This window comes from Temnothorax americanus, unplaced genomic scaffold, assembly GCF_048541705.1.
Source record: "Temnothorax americanus isolate GAGA-0224 unplaced genomic scaffold, ASM4854170v1 Scaffold78, whole genome shotgun sequence".
Classification (NCBI taxonomy): Eukaryota; Metazoa; Arthropoda; class Insecta; order Hymenoptera; family Formicidae; genus Temnothorax; species Temnothorax americanus.
The window spans coordinates 223,427-245,548 of record NW_027509801.1 but is presented as its reverse complement, the minus strand read 5'-3'; the positions used below and the strand labels follow the sequence as shown (position 1 = coordinate 245,548).

The 22,122-nt window shown below is 40.5% G+C and overlaps 2 protein-coding genes across 3 annotated transcripts in view; one reads left to right on the top strand and one right to left on the bottom strand.

Moving 5' to 3' along the window:
* The first annotated feature begins 398 nt into the window (after positions 1–398).
* Med1 (Mediator complex subunit 1) lies at positions 399–10,581 on the top strand. Its single transcript, XM_077423330.1, has 8 exons — positions 399–1,376; positions 1,734–1,879; positions 1,952–2,085; positions 2,189–2,327; positions 2,411–2,630; positions 2,946–3,171; positions 3,476–3,707; positions 3,805–10,581. Exons 1-8 carry the CDS (start codon positions 1,346–1,348, stop codon positions 8,692–8,694), a joined length of 6,018 nt encoding a protein of 2,005 aa, XP_077279456.1. The 5' UTR covers positions 399–1,345; the 3' UTR covers positions 8,695–10,581.
* A 3,897-nt stretch (positions 10,582–14,478) lies between these two features.
* The window catches only part of LOC143906967 (sterol O-acyltransferase 1), a 15,994-nt gene continuing 8,350 nt past the window's right edge, over positions 14,479–22,122 (bottom strand). The window contains exons 1-9 of one of the 2 annotated variants that reach the window (XM_077423392.1): positions 20,849–21,304; positions 19,459–19,529; positions 19,095–19,231; positions 18,198–18,368; positions 17,568–17,716; positions 17,083–17,222; positions 16,491–16,654; positions 15,946–16,219; positions 14,479–15,556 (exon numbers count right to left, since the gene is read on the bottom strand). In XM_077423392.1, coding sequence (XP_077279518.1) covers positions 15,125–15,556; positions 15,946–16,219; positions 16,491–16,654; positions 17,083–17,222; positions 17,568–17,716; positions 18,198–18,368; positions 19,095–19,231; positions 19,459–19,529; positions 20,849–20,924 — 1,614 coding nt within the window. In that variant the 5' untranslated portion in view covers positions 20,925–21,304 and the 3' untranslated portion in view covers positions 14,479–15,124. Of the gene's footprint in view, positions 15,557–15,945; positions 16,220–16,490; positions 16,655–17,082; positions 17,223–17,567; positions 17,717–18,197; positions 18,369–19,094; positions 19,232–19,458; positions 19,530–20,848; positions 21,305–22,122 lie in introns of those variants that run through there. The other variant, XM_077423393.1, reaches the window with a different exon arrangement.

Genomic DNA, 22,122 nt, shown 5'->3' with positions numbered 1-22,122 from the left:
TTTACCTTGCTATATAAAGGTAAACGCGATGTAAGCGTGTGATACGCGCCGTCCGATTGTTATGAGATAAAACTATAACGACTTAAGTTTAGTGTTTTGCGCTTTTGCGATTTGTGTATATAAAATGACTTATTTTACATCTCTCGTACCGAGATTATTTTTGTACGCAATTTTTATATACAATAAAGATGAGACTCTGTGTAATGAAAAATCCGCAATCAATCATTGGTAATAAATATCATTATGCATTCGTAACTCCATTTTGTAATTTGTAAACACGAAATTTGGAATTGTAAAAGAAAAAGTCGACGGGGGAGGAGCGTTTTCGTAGTTTCGTGTTTGAATAGAATTAAGTATTTCGGAATCGAAGATATCGCGTATAGATATACTCGTTAATAAGGAGCAACATTGTTTTAGAATTGTATCTCGTTCAGTTTAAAAGTTTCAAATGTGAAAGATGAGTCCAAAGAACTTAAAAGTTTCTCGATCTCTCTTTCTCTCTGCGACATGCACACACACAATGTACAATACATAATATATAAATATATATAAAAGAAAAAGCGCCGCCAAACAAAAATTGGGAAAAAAGAATCGTGTGGAAAGAAAGCAGCAAATGGTTGCGCTATAATAAATTTAATGCTAATTGCGCATTTATATCCAAGAGATATTGATTTTTATTATTGATTGAATAAAGTATCCTATAAAAAGTGTAGAGCTTTGACTATAGAAGTAACGGAAATGTAGAGTATTGTAGAATGTAGCATAGCGAATGGGGTGGTGAATGATGCGCGCACGCGCTCACACACACACACATGCAAAACGGAGCAAGTGTCGTGTCGCCAGTGTCGCCGTCTGACGACACCCGAGACTACTGTGCAGCGAGACGCAAGATGAGGCTAGGTTAGGTTAGGTTAGACTGGGTGGAGGAATTTGGCGATCAGTCGCGAGACGCGAGACTCGCGAGTCGCGAGTCGCGAGAGAAGCGGTGGTAGAATATCACGCAGAACGTAGGGGCTAGGAGCGACCGGGCGAGTACGAGCCTACGAGCCTGGCGTCCTGACACGACACACGACCCGGGAGACCGCATTCGCAATTCGCGTTGTTCCCCGTCTACCCTGTACTCATCTGACACCTCTCAAGTCTCAGTTCTCACTTCTCACTTCTCACCAGTCGCCTGTACCGCCTAAACCGTGCTCAACCCGCCTGTATGTACGTCGCCGCTCTGTACTCCGTCATGGTCGATCAAGCTGCCGCGCGTAGCATCGCGACGTCGCGATAGCGGATAGCGCGCTACATATAAGGAGCGCAAACGCCCCGAACGCATCTGTGCCAACCACCGGAGCACATGGACGCGACCAACGGACAGAAGCCCCACGGTGAGCAAGATTTTTTCATTTCCGGCATAATCCCGATTTATTAGTTTTCTAAATCTTGAAAATCATTTTGTAACGCGTGAAATTACGAATCGCTGGTGGATTAATTAATTGACGGAATTTGATATGCCTTATCAATGACGCATCATTAAAGAGGTTTACAGCGTACAGCCGTGCAATTATATGTATTTTACACACCTAATTTCAATCTCTTCTATTTCTGAATAAATTCTTTAAAATTCTTAATTATTATGATTAAGTTATCATTTATTTGTTGTATATCTGTATAAGAGGAATTGATCTGTAGCAAGGTAATTAGTATTGGCACAGCGCCTTCTATATTGGAAACTTTTTTTACAGTGGGGCAACCTTTGACCGGAGGAGGATCTGTCTCCGACAAGGGTAAGGAGTGGCAAATGGAGTTATTGATGGAAAAATTACGCTCCAAGGCTTCTACGTTTAAACCTTTAGTGGAGACCGCGAAAAACATGCGTATGGCCATGTTGGTGAGTGATTTCTACTTATTTTGTCATTTTGACACTTATACCAAGGTATAAATACAGCTTCTTGCTACGTAGGACAAGCGATTTGCAATTGACAGCATAGAGAAGAATCAATTGCAGAAGTGTTTGGACACCCTGCAGCATTCCATCAAGGTTACTTCTTTCCAGTCTATGGTAGAACGTTTGGAAAGTTTAGCAAGGCAGTTAGGGTGAGTAAATGTATAATATTTATTTATTTATTTATTACTTGGTAACTTATATATCATATAAAATAAATTGAGCTTAAATATAAACCATTGTCCCATTACACAGATTAAAGTTCATGATGTCTGGTCCTCCAGGCACGGAAATATTCATATCTTCCGACATGTTCTTCTTGGAAGTTCTACTAGAGCCGTCAGGGCTTGTTAGGGATGTTAAAATTCATCACGAAGGAAAAAGTGAGCAGCAGGTAAGATCCACGGACATGATTGTTGTGATTATGTTTTTCTTGTTACGTGTTCTCATCGTTAATCCTGAAAATCGCTGTTGCAGAGTTGCGAAGCACTCGCATCGGCTTTGTCGCGCGGTGACTTCATCGATTTTACCACGCAGCTGGAAGGATTGGCATCGATATATCAGCTGAACGCTGACAAGAAAGTAAAGTGCAAGGCGTTCAGCGCTCTACAATCCCTCGAGGCTGACCTGGGTGTTCTGGCACAGCTGCAAACGTTCATGAAAGAACCGTTCAATCTGGTTCATAAGAGTCCCGTCGGTTAGTGATTTAACATATATCAGTTTTTACATAATTTGTATTATATTTTAAATTGGATGCACAATGAAAAACATAGGCACCAAAAATAGGAAATAACACGGGCAATAGATTTTCAAAATATTGCCTGTATTATTTCCTATTCCTGTTGCCTGTGTTTTTCGTTGTGCATCCAGTTTTACGCATAAGAGTGCTGTTATATCTATTTTCCACATTATTTATTTATTTATTTACGCACAAGTAGATTTGCATATACATATATGCACTGCTGTTATATATAATAGATATGCGACTCAACTATACGTTATCGTTATGTAGGAATTCTGGAAAGAAGAAGAGGTGGCCACCCGATGAAATTGACGTATTTCGTCTCACCATACGATTTAATCGACGAAGAGAATCGAACCTATGACACTCTTAATCCTGATACAATCGTTAAAAGAAAGATTGGACACTCGGTGACTGTTTGTATGGAAGGTTCGACGGGTCACAAGCTGCCTACTTCTAGTATTATAACTGTAAACCGAAGTCCTACAGGCAAGAGGTGTGTAACGTCAAATTTTAGCTTTTTATTATTTCTTTATACGTTTCTCATATGTAATTGTTAAAAATCAAACAATTACAAATATATTTCTAATCATATTTTCGCTAATTGCGCGTATTTTCTATTGCTTGGTTTTATATATATCTAATCTATAGTTGACCGTTGCTTCCTTTGTCCCCCTTGTACAAAGTTAGCAAAATACATTTTATAGATATAAGAAAGACAGAAAGAGAAAGTTGGTTGATCAAAACAGTTGCGATAAAAAGAGTTTGTGCTTCTTTACTCCATTGCCTCTCTCTTTCAGCACCCCTTCATATGCTCCATTGACCAGTACAAATTCCTCCATGTTGCCTGCCTGCTTCGTGTTGAAGCTCGGCAAGAAGATGCCCATCTGCATGGAGTTGGTGAAGAGGATACAGAAAGTCACGGAGCTCGAGTGTGGCGATATCTCGGCGCCACATCCGCTTCTCAGTCTGATAATACAGCACGCGAGCGATGGACAGCTGGATTGTCGAAACAATAGAGGCTTATATGTGGTAAGTGACAAGATGTTTTTTTTCATGTCTTTTATACTCTGAGACACATCGTGCAACTCTCTCTCTTTCTCTCTCTCTCTCTCTCTCTCTTTTGTAGACCTTGCCGGATCAGCAGCACTGCTACTTTATGACGGAAAACAAGAACATGGAGGGCGTACTGGTGTGCAGTATCCCTTTCACGCATCCCGCGCACGTGCCGCAAATTCTGGTGTACTTGCGGCAGCAAGCGCTGTTCAATTGTCTGATCGCGAGCTGCGTGCGGCCCATGGCACGCCAAGATCCGGAACATACGACCATACTCGAGGTAAGCGCCCTTTCGTGGCAGCACATCAGCGTGAGCGTGGAGCATCCGTACGAAGAGACAATGGCTACCGCGGAACTGGATCTGACAGACATATCGACGCTTAAATGCCGGTTGTACGGCGTGAGTATGACGACGAACGCGGAACAGACGTCGGATCTCAGCGGTAGGGTGCTGCAACGTTGCCTCAGCATCCCGTTGACCATGCGAATGTTACTGAAAATCTGGGAGGGTCGCTCTTTACCCGCAGTGATGAACAATCTGACCAGCGGCAGCGGCAGTAGTAACGGTAGCTACAATCTCAATTTGGGATCCGGCGGTAAGGATCAGACTGGACAAAACGCATCTGGCACCGCGTCCGGTATGCCGGACTTTACGAATGGCGAGACAAAAGTGAAGCAAGAACCCGGTTTGAATAACGGCAGTAACGGGTGTATGGGAGGCAGACAAACGCAGCAATCGGCATCGAATCAATTGCAGCAACAACAGCAACAGCAGTCTTTTTTAGATGCCGGAACGGAAAATAGTATCGGTTTTCCGTCGTATTCCGGCCAATCCGATACGACGACGATGACGATGAGCACTGTTGGGACGAACAACGCCTCTGCCTCTATGCTAAACCCCTTGCAGCTAGGTGCACTGCTAGGACAGGCAAAAAACTCTCTGACGGGCAACTCAAACACAAATGAGCGCGGCAAAAAAACGCGGAAAAGAAAGACTGGCACAGACGGTCTTTGGCGTAGTCCAAAGCGAAAGAGTGACGGCGGAGACAGTAGCACGGCAACAGAGATCTTGCTGGAGAGCTCGAGCTCGGAGAACTCGACACCACTGGGAACGCCCACGGGCGGCCGCGAGAATCTCACATCGGAGACTAGAACATCTACACCGACTTCGGCCACTAGTTTGACAAGCGGCATAGATTTTTCGAATTTGGACGCTACCGATATACTCGATAAGAGCGCCTCGGATTATGATCTCGACAATTCTGAGAGGGACAGCGAGATCATGGAGGTGCAACACAGCGGCGGGGAACAACAGCAACAACAACAGCAGCAAGATGTGGAGGAGTTGATAAAGATACGCGAGTCCTCGTCAACGCGCAAGTCGAAGAAAAATCGAGGTGGCAGTGGTAGCGAAGAGAAAAAGTCGAGCCCAACAAATATATTCGTCGATGAGACGTCGACAACAAGTAGCGGTAACAAAAGTGGTCTACCGGTGCCACCATCGGTAAGCATTACTCCGATTTCATGCGGTAACTTGGATCAAGCGAGCACCACCAACTATAATTCCGTACTAACGGGCATGGGTTTGGAAAGGAGACCTGGCATCGAGATTATACCCATCGCCTCTTCACCATCGCAGACTAATCTACCGAGCTCGATCACCATCACACCGATTGCCGGTCCGGCACCATCGCCAAAGACCAGCGGCTTGACGAGCGCAACGGACGATCGGCAGCGAAGCGAACGGAAGAGTGGCGGTGGAAAGAGCAGTGGTAGCAGTGCTAAAAGCAGCTCCGACGATAATAAGAGCGGCGGGAATAAGCTAGAGAAACGGCGCAAACGTAAACGAGAGGATGGTCCGATGGGTCCACCGGACAAAGTCCCATCAGGCGGTAAGCAACAGCAAGACCCACTCTCGAAGCCGGTATCGGTGAGCATCAAGCCGAGCACCGAGCAATCACCGCCGAGCGGTGGTGGTACTGGCGTCAGTCTGAGTTGCTCATCTTCACGGCCTACTTCCCCTGCGGCTGTGAGGAAGTTCAGTCCGTCGCCCACTCATTCGAGTTCGCTCGCCACACTTGTAGGTAAATCCAGTCCCACCTTGAAGGCCAGTCAAACGGCAGCAGCAACCTGCAAACCAGTGCAAAGCCCGAAGCACTCACCCGTCTACGGCAGCAGCCCGAAGCACAACGCGCCGAACGTTCCGGTCGTTCCTATGTCGGTCCCGATGTCATTATCCGTGTCCACGGTGCCCAACACGGTAGGCAACGTGCCGTCCGTGGCAGTGTCCGTACCGGTCCCAGTACCTGCTAGTGCGAGTCCGAAACATGGCAATACCTCATCTCCGAAACACGGTAGTTCGGCTGCGAGCAGCGGCAAACCCAGTATGTCAGCCCTGAAATCGGCGGCAAACTCGCCGTCTGGTAAGAGCAGCGGCGGCAGCTCTTCCGACACGACAACGACCCCATCCAAAGTTAAGTCCTTCTCTTCGTCCTCCGGGAAGGATTCTTCCGGTCGTGGAGATAAAGAGAGACGAACGTCATCCGTCGGGTCATCCGGCGGTTCGGGCAGCGGCCATCAGAGTCCCAAAACTAAGTCCTCCAGTGGTAAGGTGAAGCAGCTGGAGATGATTTCTCCCGGCGGTGGCGAAGCTTCACAGGTCTCCTCTCTACAGGCTTCTGGTGGAAGCACTCCACCATCTGGCCAGGTTGACGCAGCGAGCAAATCTGCGATTGCGGCGCAACAGGCACGGAATCGTAAGAGTTCTCTCAATGCTGTGATCGATAAATTGAAGAACGCGCAGCACTGTACCGAAACCGATGCCTGCGGGAACGGTAGCGGTTCCGTGAAAGGCAGCGGATCCTCAGCAGGTCTCAGCAGTGGCAACACTGGCGGAATGAGCAGCACTGGACAGAAGGAGAAGAGTATCGGCAGCGGTGGCTCATCGTCGTCGAGCGGAGGGAAGACTATCGTCGAAGGTGGGAAGTCCTCTTGCGTCACTAAAAATGCGTCCGTGGAGACGAAGAATCCCGCCGAATACATGGTGAAGCACAGCTCAGACGGGATCAAGATCACTATCAACAAAACTCGTACCAAGGATTCCAAGCAGTCGGCTGCCAACCTGAAGTTATCGTCGGGAACGATAGCAGCTGCGAGTTCATCTTCGAGCTCCTTGTCGTCCGTCGCTTCTTCGTCATCGTCGTCATCATCCAGCATTGTAATTGCCGGCAGCAATGGCTCGCCAAGGACAAATACGGGTCTCAAACCTGGCGTAAATTCTGGACCGGCATCGAAGAAACCGCAAACGTCGCAGACCGCACAGAAATTGCTTCCCGCGAAGATGGTGTTAGCCACTGCCGGTATAAAGTCCGCCATCTCTTCCTCGGGTGCGACGAATACCGGTGGTGGTGCGAGCATCACTGGCGCGACCGCAACAGGGGGCATCCCCCTATCAAAGGGTGGCTCATCCTCCAAAGCTTCCGGTTCACCCAAGACGAGCTCCGGGGCGACTGATCTTAGTCGAGGCCGAGACAAGCCTAGACTTCCGAAATCTGGTGACAAGGGAATATTCGCGTCGAAGGGTCTCGGCGATGCCAGGAAGTCGAGCCCGTCCGCTCTGCGCGAAGAGAGCGAGAGCGAGCGCGCATTCAAGCTGTTAGCCGCACACGCGTCTATTTCCAGCCTTCCGCCAAGCCTGCCACCTCAATTAGTGATGGAGGGCTTGAGGAAGCAGCTAGACACTAAATTTCAGATACCGAAGCTGTCGGCGCGCGCGAACGTCGCGGACACCGGCGATAAGAACAAATCATCGGATAAGCTGTCGATCCTGTCCGATTCCGCCAAGCAGACTCTCGACGGTTTGAAACAGGAACAGGGTAAGATCACCGGTCTGCCCAACGTCACTGTGTCGGTGTCCAAGTCGTCGCTACCAGACGACCAATCGAGACGGGACCATTCGCAGAATAAACTGGACAATCTGTCAATCGCCACGTCCGCCGCCGGTGCGATATCCTTGAATCTCGTCGGGGAGAACGCTGGGTTGATGCTGCCTCCGCAATCGGCTGCCGATCCAGATGTACCTACGAATCTGTGCATTCAACCGATGGTGGACGAGCCTTCTCGCGAGTCTTGCAAGGATTTAGGAATGAGACAAACGTCGACAGGTCAGCAGTTCCTCGGCAAGATCGACGACACAACCGCCGGCGGGATCCTCCCCAAGGGCAACGTTCCCGATCAGTTGGCGTCGTCAGGTGCCAAGTCCTACGCAACGATGACGGGTTCCAGCGCTTCGACCGCGCCGAGCGGCGCCGCCATCGTTGCCGAGAGCCTGAATCTGAGTACGAAGCCCGCCGATCAGGCAGCTTTGCAAACCAAATACAATAAGATCACCGTCGAGGAGAAGAAACAGCAGCAGACGTCTTCGTCATCGTCGTCGTCGTCGTCTTCCTCCACATCGTCATCTTCCTCGTCATCATCGTCGTCGATTTTCTCGTCGTTGGGCGGCGTCGCGACTACGTCTGATGGTAATCCGAGCGTCATGACATCCGACAGCGTCGGCGGTGGCGGCAGTGGCAATAGTGGTAGCGGAGAACAGGAGGTAGCGGCAGTCGCGGCGGCGGCAGAGATGCTGCTGGACTTCTCCGCGGCGAATAAAGATCCAATGACGAAGGGAAGTCACGGTCTGCCGGCCTCCTTGACGCAGCATCACTTGACAACGATCCCGGAGCGGGCGATGACCCAGGCCGCGTCAACGGTGCGTCGCAATACCCCACCTCCACCCCCGCCCCCGCCGCCGCTTCCGGCTCCATTCCCGCCTGCCGCGAGTCCGTCCGTCAGCGTGCACATCGTCAAGAGCCCGGCACCGAGCCCCCGGGTGATTCCACCTTCCCCCCATTCATCCGCGTCACCCTGTATCACCGACGACGAGCTCATGGACGAGGCGCTGGTCGGTATGGGCAAATGAAGATTACTCAAACTGTAAAACAAAGAGAGAATACTCGTTCTAGACCGGGGAAGAGGTTCCACTGGAAACGGAAACACTCCGAACTTTTCTCTTAAAATTGTACAAATTGTACCCATCTTTTTCTCTTTCTCATTCTCTCCTTCTCTCTACTCTGATGGACCACTCTATATGTGTTATTGGCTAGATTTTTTATTGTAGTCTCCGTATTGATCTCATCAATGATCGTATTTCGATAAATCCATTATGTTCGTTATGACCGACTCAGAAAGACTAAAATACCAAGATGTATTTCGTATTCCTGGGACGGTCAAGTCGATGTACTTGAAGCTTAAATGCGAGAAGAATGCTAGAGTGTATTTTGGTTCTGCTTTCCGTTCGAAGAGATGAATGAAAATGCGTAAATATGTGTGCGTGTTACAGAAAAAAAAGCGAGAGAGAAACTGCGAAATTGGCGAGCGTGGAAATCAATTTCTATCAAGCAGAACCATAGAACTTCAACCGTGTGACGATGATCGATGCAAAATGGATCGATGCAGACTAAACTAAAGGACAAACGAACAAACATGAACGACTGCAGTGAAAGCTTTCTTTTTGAAAAGATCTAGATCTATCTTAAAGTATCGTACGTCCTTTCTCGGTCTTTCTGGCGTCGTATTACGAGTTGATTCACGTTAAAGATCACAGTGGGGCGGTCCCGTTGCTCTTTGATATTCTTTAATAGAATTTGAATAGGTGTGCTCACATTGTTGTTCATGCTTAGCACGAAAAGAATATTACAGCGAAACTGGACCTTTCTTCATCGATGATGTGAATACTCACTGCTAAAAGCAGATAGTTGGTTTGGATATTTTAAAGATACGTTGGTACGCGTATTTACTTTAACTCGAGTTTATTACGAGGACTGCATTTTCCAATTTTAAAATAAACAGCGCATTTCTCAAGAATTGGACATCTATTAGGATGTTTTAAAAGATGGATATATAACAACTAACGATTTTGCAACTTTCTTAAAAAATAACAGCTTAAGGATACGTCAGGCAAAATGTGTATATATTTCTTAATTGAATTAATGTATTTTGAGAAAGCTGAGACAAGCGTAATTGGAGTAAAGTCTAAGTGAATCAGGGTCGGTTGCGCCGAGGCGTTCTAGATTTTCAGTCTACGTCTACAAAGATTGTCCATCGTCGTCGTAAATCTTCCTTTCCTTTACCGGCAACAGTATCCTTCCATCGTTTCGGTATCCTGTTTCCTGTTCCGTCTTCAGGGGAGATATCGCGCTTCCGGGATACTCGAACGATCACATTCGAAGTCAGCCGGTTTCTTGACTCGGCGATGATGCGACAGCTCGTGTCAAGCCGTATTAACTATTCTCCAACACTGCCAAGTGTATATCGATCGTTTTTTTTTTTTTTTTTTTTTTTAATTCTCCCAAGAAAGATTTCCATTTTCCTTCTTGCGTGATCACTTCACGAGAGATGTTACGTTCTGCCAGCGTCTTTCGCGACGGCCCTTTCCTCGGACAATTCTTTAGGAAGGAATTTCGTTTCGTTGTCAATGATCCGAGTGAGAATACTGGTTGCGCGATATGCGCTTCTGATGTCAGTGCGAGCGAGAGTTTTAAAAAAGGCTGTGTATAAAAACAAAGAAAGAATGCGGAGGAGCGTATTGCGACATCTTTTCCTCCTCGTGCCTTCTACGTCTGTTTTTCCCTGAAATTCGGGTGTAAGCGTGGAGTGATTTGTAGGAGCAGCGCGTTTCTCGATTCAATCGAATCTACAGAGTGTATGACAAAAAGTTGTATAGTATAAACTAATAAAATATTCCCCTGCGACAGAAATAAAAACAAATTCCAAGGTATTAGGATAAAGTACTGCATCCTTTGAAAAACCAGAACAAAAAAAATATACATTGTGACCCAGACGATCGGAAATTCAATGATAAAAAAAAAGAAGAAACGTACTATGTCCTTATGGCAAGGTGAATGTCTAAGAAGAGGAAAAGATCGTCAGAATGGCTGATGGAAAATGAAATAAATTGCTAATTCAAACGAGAGTGAGGAAGGATACCAAGTCTAGTATACATTTAATAAGTGTACAAAGACGTGAATTAATTTCGCTATTTTCCTGGATTTAGAAGTAATATTATGGAAAGCGGTTGAAAGATCAGCGATCTCGTTGATCTCGAAGAAAAAAACTGAGAGAAAATGAAGAGATAATTCTCTATTTATTATTAGGTGCTCTTGAATAAGTGCTGCGAGAGAAAGAGAGAGAAATAAGCGTTTTTCTATATATTTTGGGTACAAAATTAATTCTTCCAGACAATCGTTCGCACGCTCGCATCGACGTGGTATCTCGTACGTTGCGAACGACATCGTCCAGCAAATGGATTCTTTCTATATAGCTGCTTACCTTATCCTAAGGTAAAACGTCGGAAACCAGGAGCTCATTGTTCCAGTTAGTCGTTAATGAATTTTAGAGCAGTGCTGTTGATAAACGTTGCGCTTCCGCGTTTGTTTTCGTCGCACATCTACATATTTCCCGTAATAAACGAAGGTCACGTTAATCGTACGTACGTACACGTATGTATATGTGCGATTTCTTTTACTTTAACATCAGTGAGAAGAACATTTCTTCTATTTCAATATTTCCCTTGAGTCCTCATCCTTGTTCTAATAGTAGGGGAAGGGAGGTAGCCCCGGACATTATTAAAATTCAATTATACCGTATATCTATGCGGCCATTGTTTAAACATTCTGCATATGTCGAGATACGCAGAAGGGCATATTAGAATGTTTAAACAATGGCCATAGATACGCGGTATACTTGAAATTCAATAATGTCCTGGGCTATCCCTCGTTCCCCTCTATGTATGAATGAAAATGTCTTCACCCTCTATCTCTGTCACGAGATTTAAATTTAGGAAGAGACAGCTCAGTTAGGAAAGCCTGGAATGGAGGATTGACTTTAGAGAACAAAGGAGATCTGATCTGTAGCTTTCAAGATCGTTAATCGTATTGCATCGCGAGCGACGTACCATGTAGTACTATGCGACTGCCTGAGCGCGGACGAGCGCAAATTTAGGTACAAATGTTTATAAATAAGATATGTACAACTCTATAAATATAAGATACGGTCACCTTCTCTATTTTTCGATCTAGTAGAAATTGGAGAGGAAGAGAGAATGACAGAGATAAAGAGAGACGGTGAGAGAAAGAGCCGAATGTGTCGGCAAAAGAGCGATTCTCGTTGTATAGATTATTTTTGCGGAGAAACTTGACGAAGAAGTAGCTTCGTCGCAGTATCGAGAACGGGACTCAAAAGTCGTGTGGTAAAATTAGGAGAAATCAATGAACTGTGTATATGTACGCGTGGACGTGTATGTACTTGTCTCCTATTTTTTCTCATTGAATTTTGTTCTTTGTAAGCGCGAGATAGAGAAGGAAAGGAAGAAAAAGGGAGGAAGCACGAGTTATGTAAATATATACATATATATCATATAAAGTGAAAAGAAAATAATTATATAAATTATGAAGAGGATTGTATATGCGTATCGACTGTATGAAATAAATTAATTTGTATAGGGCGGAAGATATACGTACGTCTTCTTCGTTGCCATGCGGAAATCGAGAGGCGTATGTAAAACTTTAATTATAAAAATTATCCCTTTTTATATAAACTTGCGTTTATTTTTAATGACTCTTGCACATTCCTTTTTATACAAAACTAATTACAATTAATTCGAAATTCAAGATATCGAGCGTCATCATTAAGTCTAAGAGGACTTCCGAACCCTCTCGATATATCACGTGTTTTCTATATACAGATTTTATTTTTATTGATTAAAATATGAGGAGCGTTTAAGGAGGCTCTTACCTCGATCATAATATGACAGATCTTTATGAAATTAATATATGTTGTAAAGTGAACCACAACGGACCGATGCCCAAAACTTGAGCATAGGTTGACGATAAAAACTGTAAAAATATCAGTATTGAAATTCGCATTTTTAACACAGGGCATATGGTAAACACTAAAATTTTTACCGGAAGTGATGTATTTTCTAGCAAGTTTGCGAGCCAGGTAAACAAAAAACTAAGGAATTGTAGTTAAAATAATAATCTTTCTAATGATAAAAAGAAAACTTGGTGTTGACGATTAGTTATAAAAGATATTGTAGTTTTAATATGACGTACGAGAGGTTAGGACGAATGATCTTCCGAGTGTCAAAATCGCGCGAAGTTTCAAATGTTGTATTACACGTAAATAAGTAAAATGCGTTTTTTAAACATCTTTTTATTCATTTTATTAATTAAGTAAACAAGTAAATATATATATATATATTTATTTATTTATAAATATATATAGTTATACATAAACACATCAACTATACTTATCATAATTTCTTAGAAAAATATTATTTTTCACAGCTTTCTTGCAGAGTAAATATATCACATATTTTGTCAATTACTCTCTTATTATTGGTAATTCTTGGTTTTCCAAGAATGCAATGTTGCAGCAAGGCACTACAGTTGTTGTCCAAATACTTTTAAATTCACTATCCGTCGAGACCCTAATGAATCCTCTGCATGCAAACATTCCGGAGAATTGTTTTGTACCTATATAAACAATAAGTTTCAATTATTTGCCAATCAAACCTTGAAAATCAAAAAGTAAACAATGTTAATTATTCTTTCTAACCTCACTTGCACATGTCTTTTCTCTGCGCTGTATGGTAGCGGCATAATTATTCTCTCGCGCATTGACAACCTTTATTTTCGCGAATTTTCCTTTCATTTTCCCTCTCAGCATTCTCACGTTATATCTTTCTTTTGATTCCATCTCTTCATCGCATCATTCGCTACAACGCTACACGGCTACACCTCACTTAGCTGCAGACTGCTACAGACGACGTTGTGACACGTGACACGCGCATGTTCTGCTCTTTAGCACTGACGTAGTCAACTGACTTATTGTATAAATTTTAATATTTACACTAATAGAACATATAACTTACTCTTACACTATGTAAAAATCATTATTTATTTTTTTATTTAATTTTCCGATAATTTTATAACCAATTATTAATGATAATTTTTCGGTTGCTACATTGATTAGAGCAGCCGGGTAAGAGCCTCCTTAAATATAAATGGTAATTTGATCATTAAAAAAAAAAAAAAAAAAAAAAAAAAAAAACACAGGTCAGTTGCCACCTTCAAGATAGTTTTTCTCTGCTCTGCAGTGCAACTGCGCCATCGGTCCGATAACTTCCGTATTCCGCGTTAAGAAAAAAGTTTTTGACTGCAGACCCACTCTCGAACAGCTACTTCTGTCCTTTGGCTGTTACGGATGGCTGTCAAAATAGCCTAAAAACTCTTTCAGTGGTCCAAAGAGATAGTAAACCGAGTATTTAGAAGGATCGAAGTTCACCTGTAAGTTGAGGAAGTCATCGCAGCTGTTCGAGAGTGCGTCTGCAGCTAAAAAATGTTTTTTTTACGCGATTACGGAAGTTACCGGACCGATGGCGCAATCGCAGTGCATGCAAAAGAGGAAAACTACCCTGAAAAGTGAGGTAACTGAAACCTGTACGTTGTTTTTGGTTTTTTTATAATAATCAAATCATTATTATATTTATATTTGGACGTCCCTCGTAGTTGGAAATTACATAACGATTTGCACACAATGATACCGCTTCACCTTCGATAAGTTTTATATATCTTTTTTTATTTTATATTATGCCGTTTATTTTTTACAACAGCACATTGTTTTCCTTTCTAGTTTCTCTGTGAATAATTCACGAATCCAGTTGTAATTTTAAATTTAATGAAATTTAAAATAAAAAAAAGAAGGAGCAACTAGAAACGAAGCTTGGAAGACTTCTTAGGAGGAGAGACACGGAATTTGAAATAATAAATAAATAAACGATCACAGTCTAGCATCTTCGAAAAATAAGTTAGATTGAGTTTTTTTCCGTACCTTACATCTTCGACTGTAAAGTTAATAATTTTCACTGAGAAACATGAAAGAGCAATATATTATCACTTCGCTTATTGTTAGTGCAATACAGTTTGAAAATCATGCGAGTCAAGAAGGTCATCAGTTATGACAACCAGGTGAGTTCCAGCAAAAGTGCAAAAAATACTTTCGTCCATTTTGAATTTGAATTAATGTTTCGGCGAAAAAGTTGCAGTTACCTTCGCAATCCAAAAATAATTCAAAATTTAAGACCGTGCAATTTCATAGATGAATTACTGTTCATTGACAATTGCGTATGGACCTCCATTGGTCCTCTTATTACGACTTTACGTCAACGAACTATTCTTCGCTCTAATCAGTTTAAACTAATTACGCAAACTCGTATATAACAGTCTTCACAAACAGTGTCTGATAGCAGATAGCACGGGGAATAATTTCACCACTGCGAATAGGACGATCTACGTGTCAACGTGCCCTTGACAGTTCCAGCTTCGCGGTATAAACAGGTCCAAGTAGTAATTGGAATGAGGTGGACAGTTGAAGCGGGCGTAAGACTCCATCGGATATAGACTGAACATGATGCCGTTGCCGAGACTCCAGGATAACCACATGAAAACGTTGCTGGTGATGATTTTGCGGACGAAGAACATGGCGAAACCTATGCCGGCGAATAAAATAAACATCACCGGATAGAAGAAGCGGAATGCGAACGCGAGTATGTACTCGTGGACGATGGCGGAGACGAGGAATACGGTGGTTGCTGACAGCGTACGATTGCGTGGTACCACGATCTCATACATATCTTTATAGATATACGTGTATAGCCAGTCGTGCACTACCACGTTCCACGTGCGGTAGTACCTGTGGTAAGTCGTGCAGTTCCACCAATCCTGTAACAAACGACACAATAATTCATAAAGTTGCATTTTACAAAAGTCGACGGTCTATAATAGTTTCTGAAAAATTATCGGATTTTTGGTACAATATCGCAAATTCTCTCGCGTGAGGGAAACATTTATCTCGAATATGCGTCTTTCATGAAATTATGTAAACAAGTTTCGGGAGTCATTTTAAAGCTTCAAAATGTAACCTGAGATGCTTCTGTTTATGATGGTTCGTGTTTCACGCGGGAACTTCTTACTATTACCTATTACCTATTACGTATATTGAAGCTATCGCTTATATTAAAACTATACAGTGCGTAAAAGATGTTTGCATATCTCTCACATATAATTTTTGCGAGGCAGATTAAGTACTAAAGGGGGGTGAGTATATTCACCTTGTAAAACAAACGGTCGGCGAACCGCAGCATTTCCGCCCAAGCGTTCATCCACGCGTGCAGCAGGAGGTATTGTCCGGTAATGAAGTAGAGAGTGCCGGGTAGACTAGACTCGATGATAGTCTTGACGAGCCACTTCTGTTCCAGATGTTGTGTGCCGAACGTGACATAGACCGGGTCTATGTACCGCTCAAAGATGAAGGCGAGATAGAAGATTGCTAGGCCGACTTCGGCAAAATTCCAAATCACTACCATCCACCTGATTCTTTTCGTCCTAAGAAAAATCATTCGTGTTTAAATATACGCTTTCTTAAGTCTCTTAATATTAATTTATTATCGCCAATTGTATTTTTTTTTTGCTTGTACATTTCGCGGACGATCTTAGAAGTTTTCCCTAAAGTTTCTTAAGTCGTTTGGACCCAATACTGCTAAATAACAAATTAAATCTGACAATTATGCAACTAGAGTTATCTCTTTTATCGCACAGTTAAAAGATCAGATTGCTATGTCCCCGAAAAAATCATGAAATATCAAGCTATCTTTACCTGGGATATTCGTCGCGGTATACAAGAGTTGGTGCAAACAGGAAGTACAAATATTGTGAGAACCTCGGGCCGCTCGGTCGTGGAGTTTCGTTATGGGGTTTATACGACAAAAACCTAGGTGCCGCACTCCTGACGAAAGCGTGACTCTTCATCATCATGCGTATCTAAAGAAAGGAAATATCGTTTCGAATAGAAAGAATGCTCCAACATCGACTGTGGTCAATATTGAAATAATATCCAAGATATGAAATTCTTCTATACAATATTATATGCGAATTATTAAATACGAATTACGTTAATATCTCTTCTACCGAAAACTCTTTCTTTATTCTCACTAAACGCACGTACAATTTAATTTCCATACGTTCCACATTTCTAGCAAGAGTAAATCTCGTGATTCATCGCACAGTTGTTATTAATTCGCGAATCGGAAAGAAAGTCTTCGACGCGTTACCAATTTGTATTATTAAATATAAATGATGCGAGAAAATTGATATTTTTTTACTTGAACTTTGCAAGAAAAATTCACACTTTTCGCTTCTAACGTCATCATTCAACGCAGCTATAAGTGTAGGTTTTTAAAGATGCATACTTGTTCTAAAAGAACAATGAAACTGCAACCTATGGACAAATCCTTGTCGAGCAGCACTTTGACGGGAAAAACGATGAAGAGAACTTGATACGATATAAATGTTGATAGCCAGCCGTAATCCCAAAATTTCCGGATGGAGGCTGCAAAAAGAAAAAATCGTTACAATTAAATTTGATCATTTAAATTAAATCAATCAATATTGTCTAATATAAATTGTTTTAATCAATTAAATCTAACAATCTTTACAAAGTTATTCTGGTCAATTATTTTTGCACTATGTTGTTGCGCGCTATATCTCAGGTCAATTGATCAATCATTATTTTATAATTATTTTTTGACAAAAAATTTGAGATTTCATTTTATATGCATGCTTATATTTGAATCAAATTACTCTAATCTTACTTCAAATTTTTCTCAATAGATTTAACTTTCTTAATGATTAAATTAAGTACATTCATCTAAGTTTGAATAGAAGAGATCGTTACATTTTGGCAAGAATCGGAGTCGCTGGTGCGCCCAGAGAGTGAAGGCCACGTAGACACTGAATGTCGAAGCCTGCATGAACGACCAAGTATAGAGGCACGTTGAGAACTTTGCGAAACCAATCCGTAACGTTTTGGTACCAACGTGGACCCTTAAACAATTATATTATGAATTAAAAAAGGGAAATTAGACGGTAAGAACTAAAGCATAGTTGACATATGTCATTGGAAACATACACAATCTACGTGAACAACAAATATCTTAAATCCGACCAAGTTACCCATAATTAATGCATAGATATTTTAATTATCGTCTCTTGTCGCGAGTAATTTTCCAGACGCAATAATGAAATGACTGTGCCATTTACTTCAACCCCGATAACTCGTCATACTTCAGATAAAAAGTGCACAGTTTGATTGATGAGACATTATAAATATAAAATTACGATAGAGTGTAAAATCCACTGCGTAACATCAAAAAATATTTTTTAAAATTGTCGTTAAACTAAAAATATTTAAAAATTTTTAAGACTAAATTTAGAAACGTTTTGACTAAAAATATTTATTTAATTGGCATTATAAATAATAAAAATATATTTTAAATATGTTATGTTCCCCACGTTGCGAACTTACGTTCCCGTTTCCATGATATCAGACGCGACATTGTTGAAAAACATAAGTATGAGGGTCACCATAAACAGATTATAAACCGTGCGAATGTGCGGGATCTCGAAGAGATCGGTGAGCAATGAATTCCTCTCAAGGAACTCCTTAACCGGCAGCGCATCTTTTTTGCTGGATTCCCTGCAAGAATAATATCAGAGATGTAAACATGATCCCCATATTGCAAATACACAATCATATATTTTATCGATACGTCTAATTGTAAGTGCAAGTTTGTTAAGTTCACATTCTTGCTTTAACGGAAAAAATGTGCTTTTAACGTAATGTTAATCCACAATGATTGTGAAATACTGCGGCAACTGTTAAATATGCATATTCAGGAATTTATTTTTTAATTCCTTCATCTTCATTCGCAATTTGACTATTTATATAACTTCATTTGCCGCGATTGATGACTATTAATGATAAGAAGAGGCTAGATAAGGCTGATTAGTTTTTTAGATATATAGATGCGAACTTACACACCTTTGAAACTTTACAGAGCCTAAATATAATGAGAGAAAATACGATGCAAGAGAATTCCAATTATATTATCTATCTCTTGTTTATTCTAATATCTACTGCATTATATATTTTCACGTAGATACATTACAAAATATACAAAATATACATTCACAATCATGTTATACTTTATTAGATATAACATTTTTAATATCAAAACATGTGGCAAAATTCCAAAGCATGGAAAGAATTATATATATATAGTGTGTATAAATTTTATTATATTCTTTTAAATATTTTTATCTATTTACTGTACTCTATATTTCGTAGATACCTTGCATTTTTTTTGCTCTCTCTCTTTTCTGATGATTCCGATTTGAACGTAACGAGAATATAATTCCTCACCTTTTGTCACGATATTTGTCCGTGCTGTATGAAAATTCCCCATTCTTCCCCGATGGTACATCTATTTTCTGCAAAACCTCGGACATCATGTCGTTAATACGGTTATTAACGTGTCCCAAAACATCCTCTTTTATTTCCTGTAAAGAAATGCATCTTACAACGAAAAACAATAAGCCGGAGAGAGGCACGTTATCTCTTACAAAATCCATATCTTATCGGTTAAAATTTTCGAGTGACGGCTCTCTGACACCGTCACGTTTTTTCAACGATCGTTAGCTCGATAAACTTAACGCGAAACTACTTAATTCACATTCCATTAAGTCCAATCACGGATTAAGTCAAGGTCAGTGATATTCTTTCGCACCTGTATTCTTTTTCGTAATACATCGGTGGTCGCCTCACGTAAAACACCCGTGGACGCATTTCCGTTGGCCGCTGAAAAGAGAATAGTACACTGTGCAGATATGTATATCTAATACATATACAGATAAAGAAAACACAGATAATAAATATCGGATTGACGCGAGAGTATGTTTATATTTATCAAGAATCTGGAGTTCACGCGCACTAACTGCGCCGAATAACTTTTATGAATCGACATGCTCATGACTTCATTGACTTTTTCTAAAATTAACTCTCTCTTTCTCAATTTCCTGATTAAAAAATACCACGATAATAATTCTTTTTGAAATAGGCTCAACCGTTCGACGTTATTTTCAAGTTAACTGTGTTTCGTTCTCATTTGTTGATTATCGACTTTTAAGTTATAACATGAGAACTCATTTTATGTATTATGATAAATACAATAGTAATAATAATCAAATGTAAATATATGTATATATAAGAATTCATTTGCTGCTGTTACAATTATTTTGTAACTTTATTGCTGTTTTGTAGTTAAGAATTTCTATAAAAGCACAATGTGTTATTTATTTTGTTCAACTCGTTTTTTCAAATCAGGGGCTCGAGAATTCTTTGAAAATTAATTCAAGTAACAGCGGCGGTTAGTGAAAAAGCGGCGAAATGTTTGTTGAGTTATTAAACATTTTCAAGCAAAAAGTGAATATACGCAATTAAATCATAACAGCGCGATATATATTAGTATCAACGTTCATTATCAACTTTGAAAAGTTATCACAGTTGTAAGGAGGTCTCCAACCAATACAGACGGCTTAGTATATGTATAAATACACAAAACCTTAGCTAGTCGAACACTCGGTCGTAAATACATTCATAAGTATGTTTATAATACATAAAACATGAGACATAAGATTGCGAATAATAAGCTCATTAAAATTCGATGTAAACTTCGCATAGGAGAAATTAATTAAACACTGTTTCCTAACAAAAGTATTTAATTAAAAAAAAAAACTGGGATAAGTAAAGAAAATGTTTTCGATAAATTTCAATCAAAAAAGATAATTTCTCCGAAATTTATAATAATAAATATATATTAATCTAATATTAGAAATTAATAAAGGTGTATTAGTAAATATAATTAATAATTAACTCTTAATAAATATGCATTAACAAAATTTAAAAAGTATATTGATTTATATCTGTCTGTTTTAAATAAAAAAATTAGAAAAACTAAAGACCAAAAATACTAGAAATTATTTTTAAAATTTCTTAAGTCTCTTGCGGCATTTAACTATCTTAATCAAGACAGTTATAACAATCAAGATAATCAAGAATTTAATTATCTTGAAAATTCAGATTTTCATGCGTCTTACGATTAATTGTCATTTACTTACCATCTTTATTTTTCTCGTGAAGATCGCTCGTGACACCGGAACTTTTAACGCTTAAATTTTCTATAACAGAATTCATGACTGAATAAGGACGGTCCGAGGATCCGAATTTGAGCGATTTGCGATCCTATTGCAAAAAGTCAACGGGGTTCCGTACCGGTTTATAAGGACAAATCGGAACCGTGCGTGATCGGAGCAATCCGAACATAATACACTCGTAATCCAGCTATCGCGCGCGATACGTTACTATCAATTTTTAATTAGCAATCGTCGATTTTCTTTCAGGATTTCCAACAGTATACAACACGGTTTCGACGATATTTGACGGGCGAGGCACGATCTGCTCAATCCCGGTCTCGACTATGCACGCTCCGCTTCGTGCACGCGGACTATCTAAATCTAAATGGATTCGATCACGTTTATCACCCCGCCATGAGTACAGTACGCACTGATCTAGCTCGAGGGGACATGTGTACTTCGACTGATAGATTCTCGTCATTCTCGAGATGACTGTGTGACGTCGCGCCGTACACATGTACTTACGTCGATTGTTTTTCGTGCGTCTCCGCGTACCGAGATTAATCTTTCCGAATCAATATTATTCGAATTTAAGAGAAACACGCGCTTTCAAACACGCGCTAATAAAAGACATTGTCACTCGATAGATATTTTTCCTCAAAAGTAACAAATTTTGTTATATATTTCTTTCGTTTAAAACATGTCTTTAATATTTTATATTATAATGTTCCGACGTTGTGTAAGAACATGTTTAAAAGTACGCGTGTCAAACATACGCTGGACATATAACATAATACATGTATAGGATATTTAATTTTTTATATTCGGCGATACATATGTTATGTCCGCATTATATTCTATTTGTTAATGTAATTTCTAGATAAAATTTTAACAATAATAATTATATTTATAACAGTTGTTCTTTCGTGTGATATTTTGAAAAATAAATTGTATTTTTAAATTTAATAAATTTTGTAATTTTAGAATCTATATGTTGGAAAAGGTAAAATTAAAAATAGAAAATATTTTTAAAAGTAAAATTGAAACATATTTTGTGCACACTTATTAATTAAAATGCTATTATAATTGTAAGCGTCAATTCAGAAATGTTCTGTTTTATTTTCGAATTGCTTTTGAACCTTACATAGAATTTTATGAAACAAAGGCCTGGTTGCAAAATTATACTCTTCGGTTAATCTCAAGCGGACTTTACCTCAACGGAATCTTAATTTGTTGCTTAATTGCAGAGACATACGATA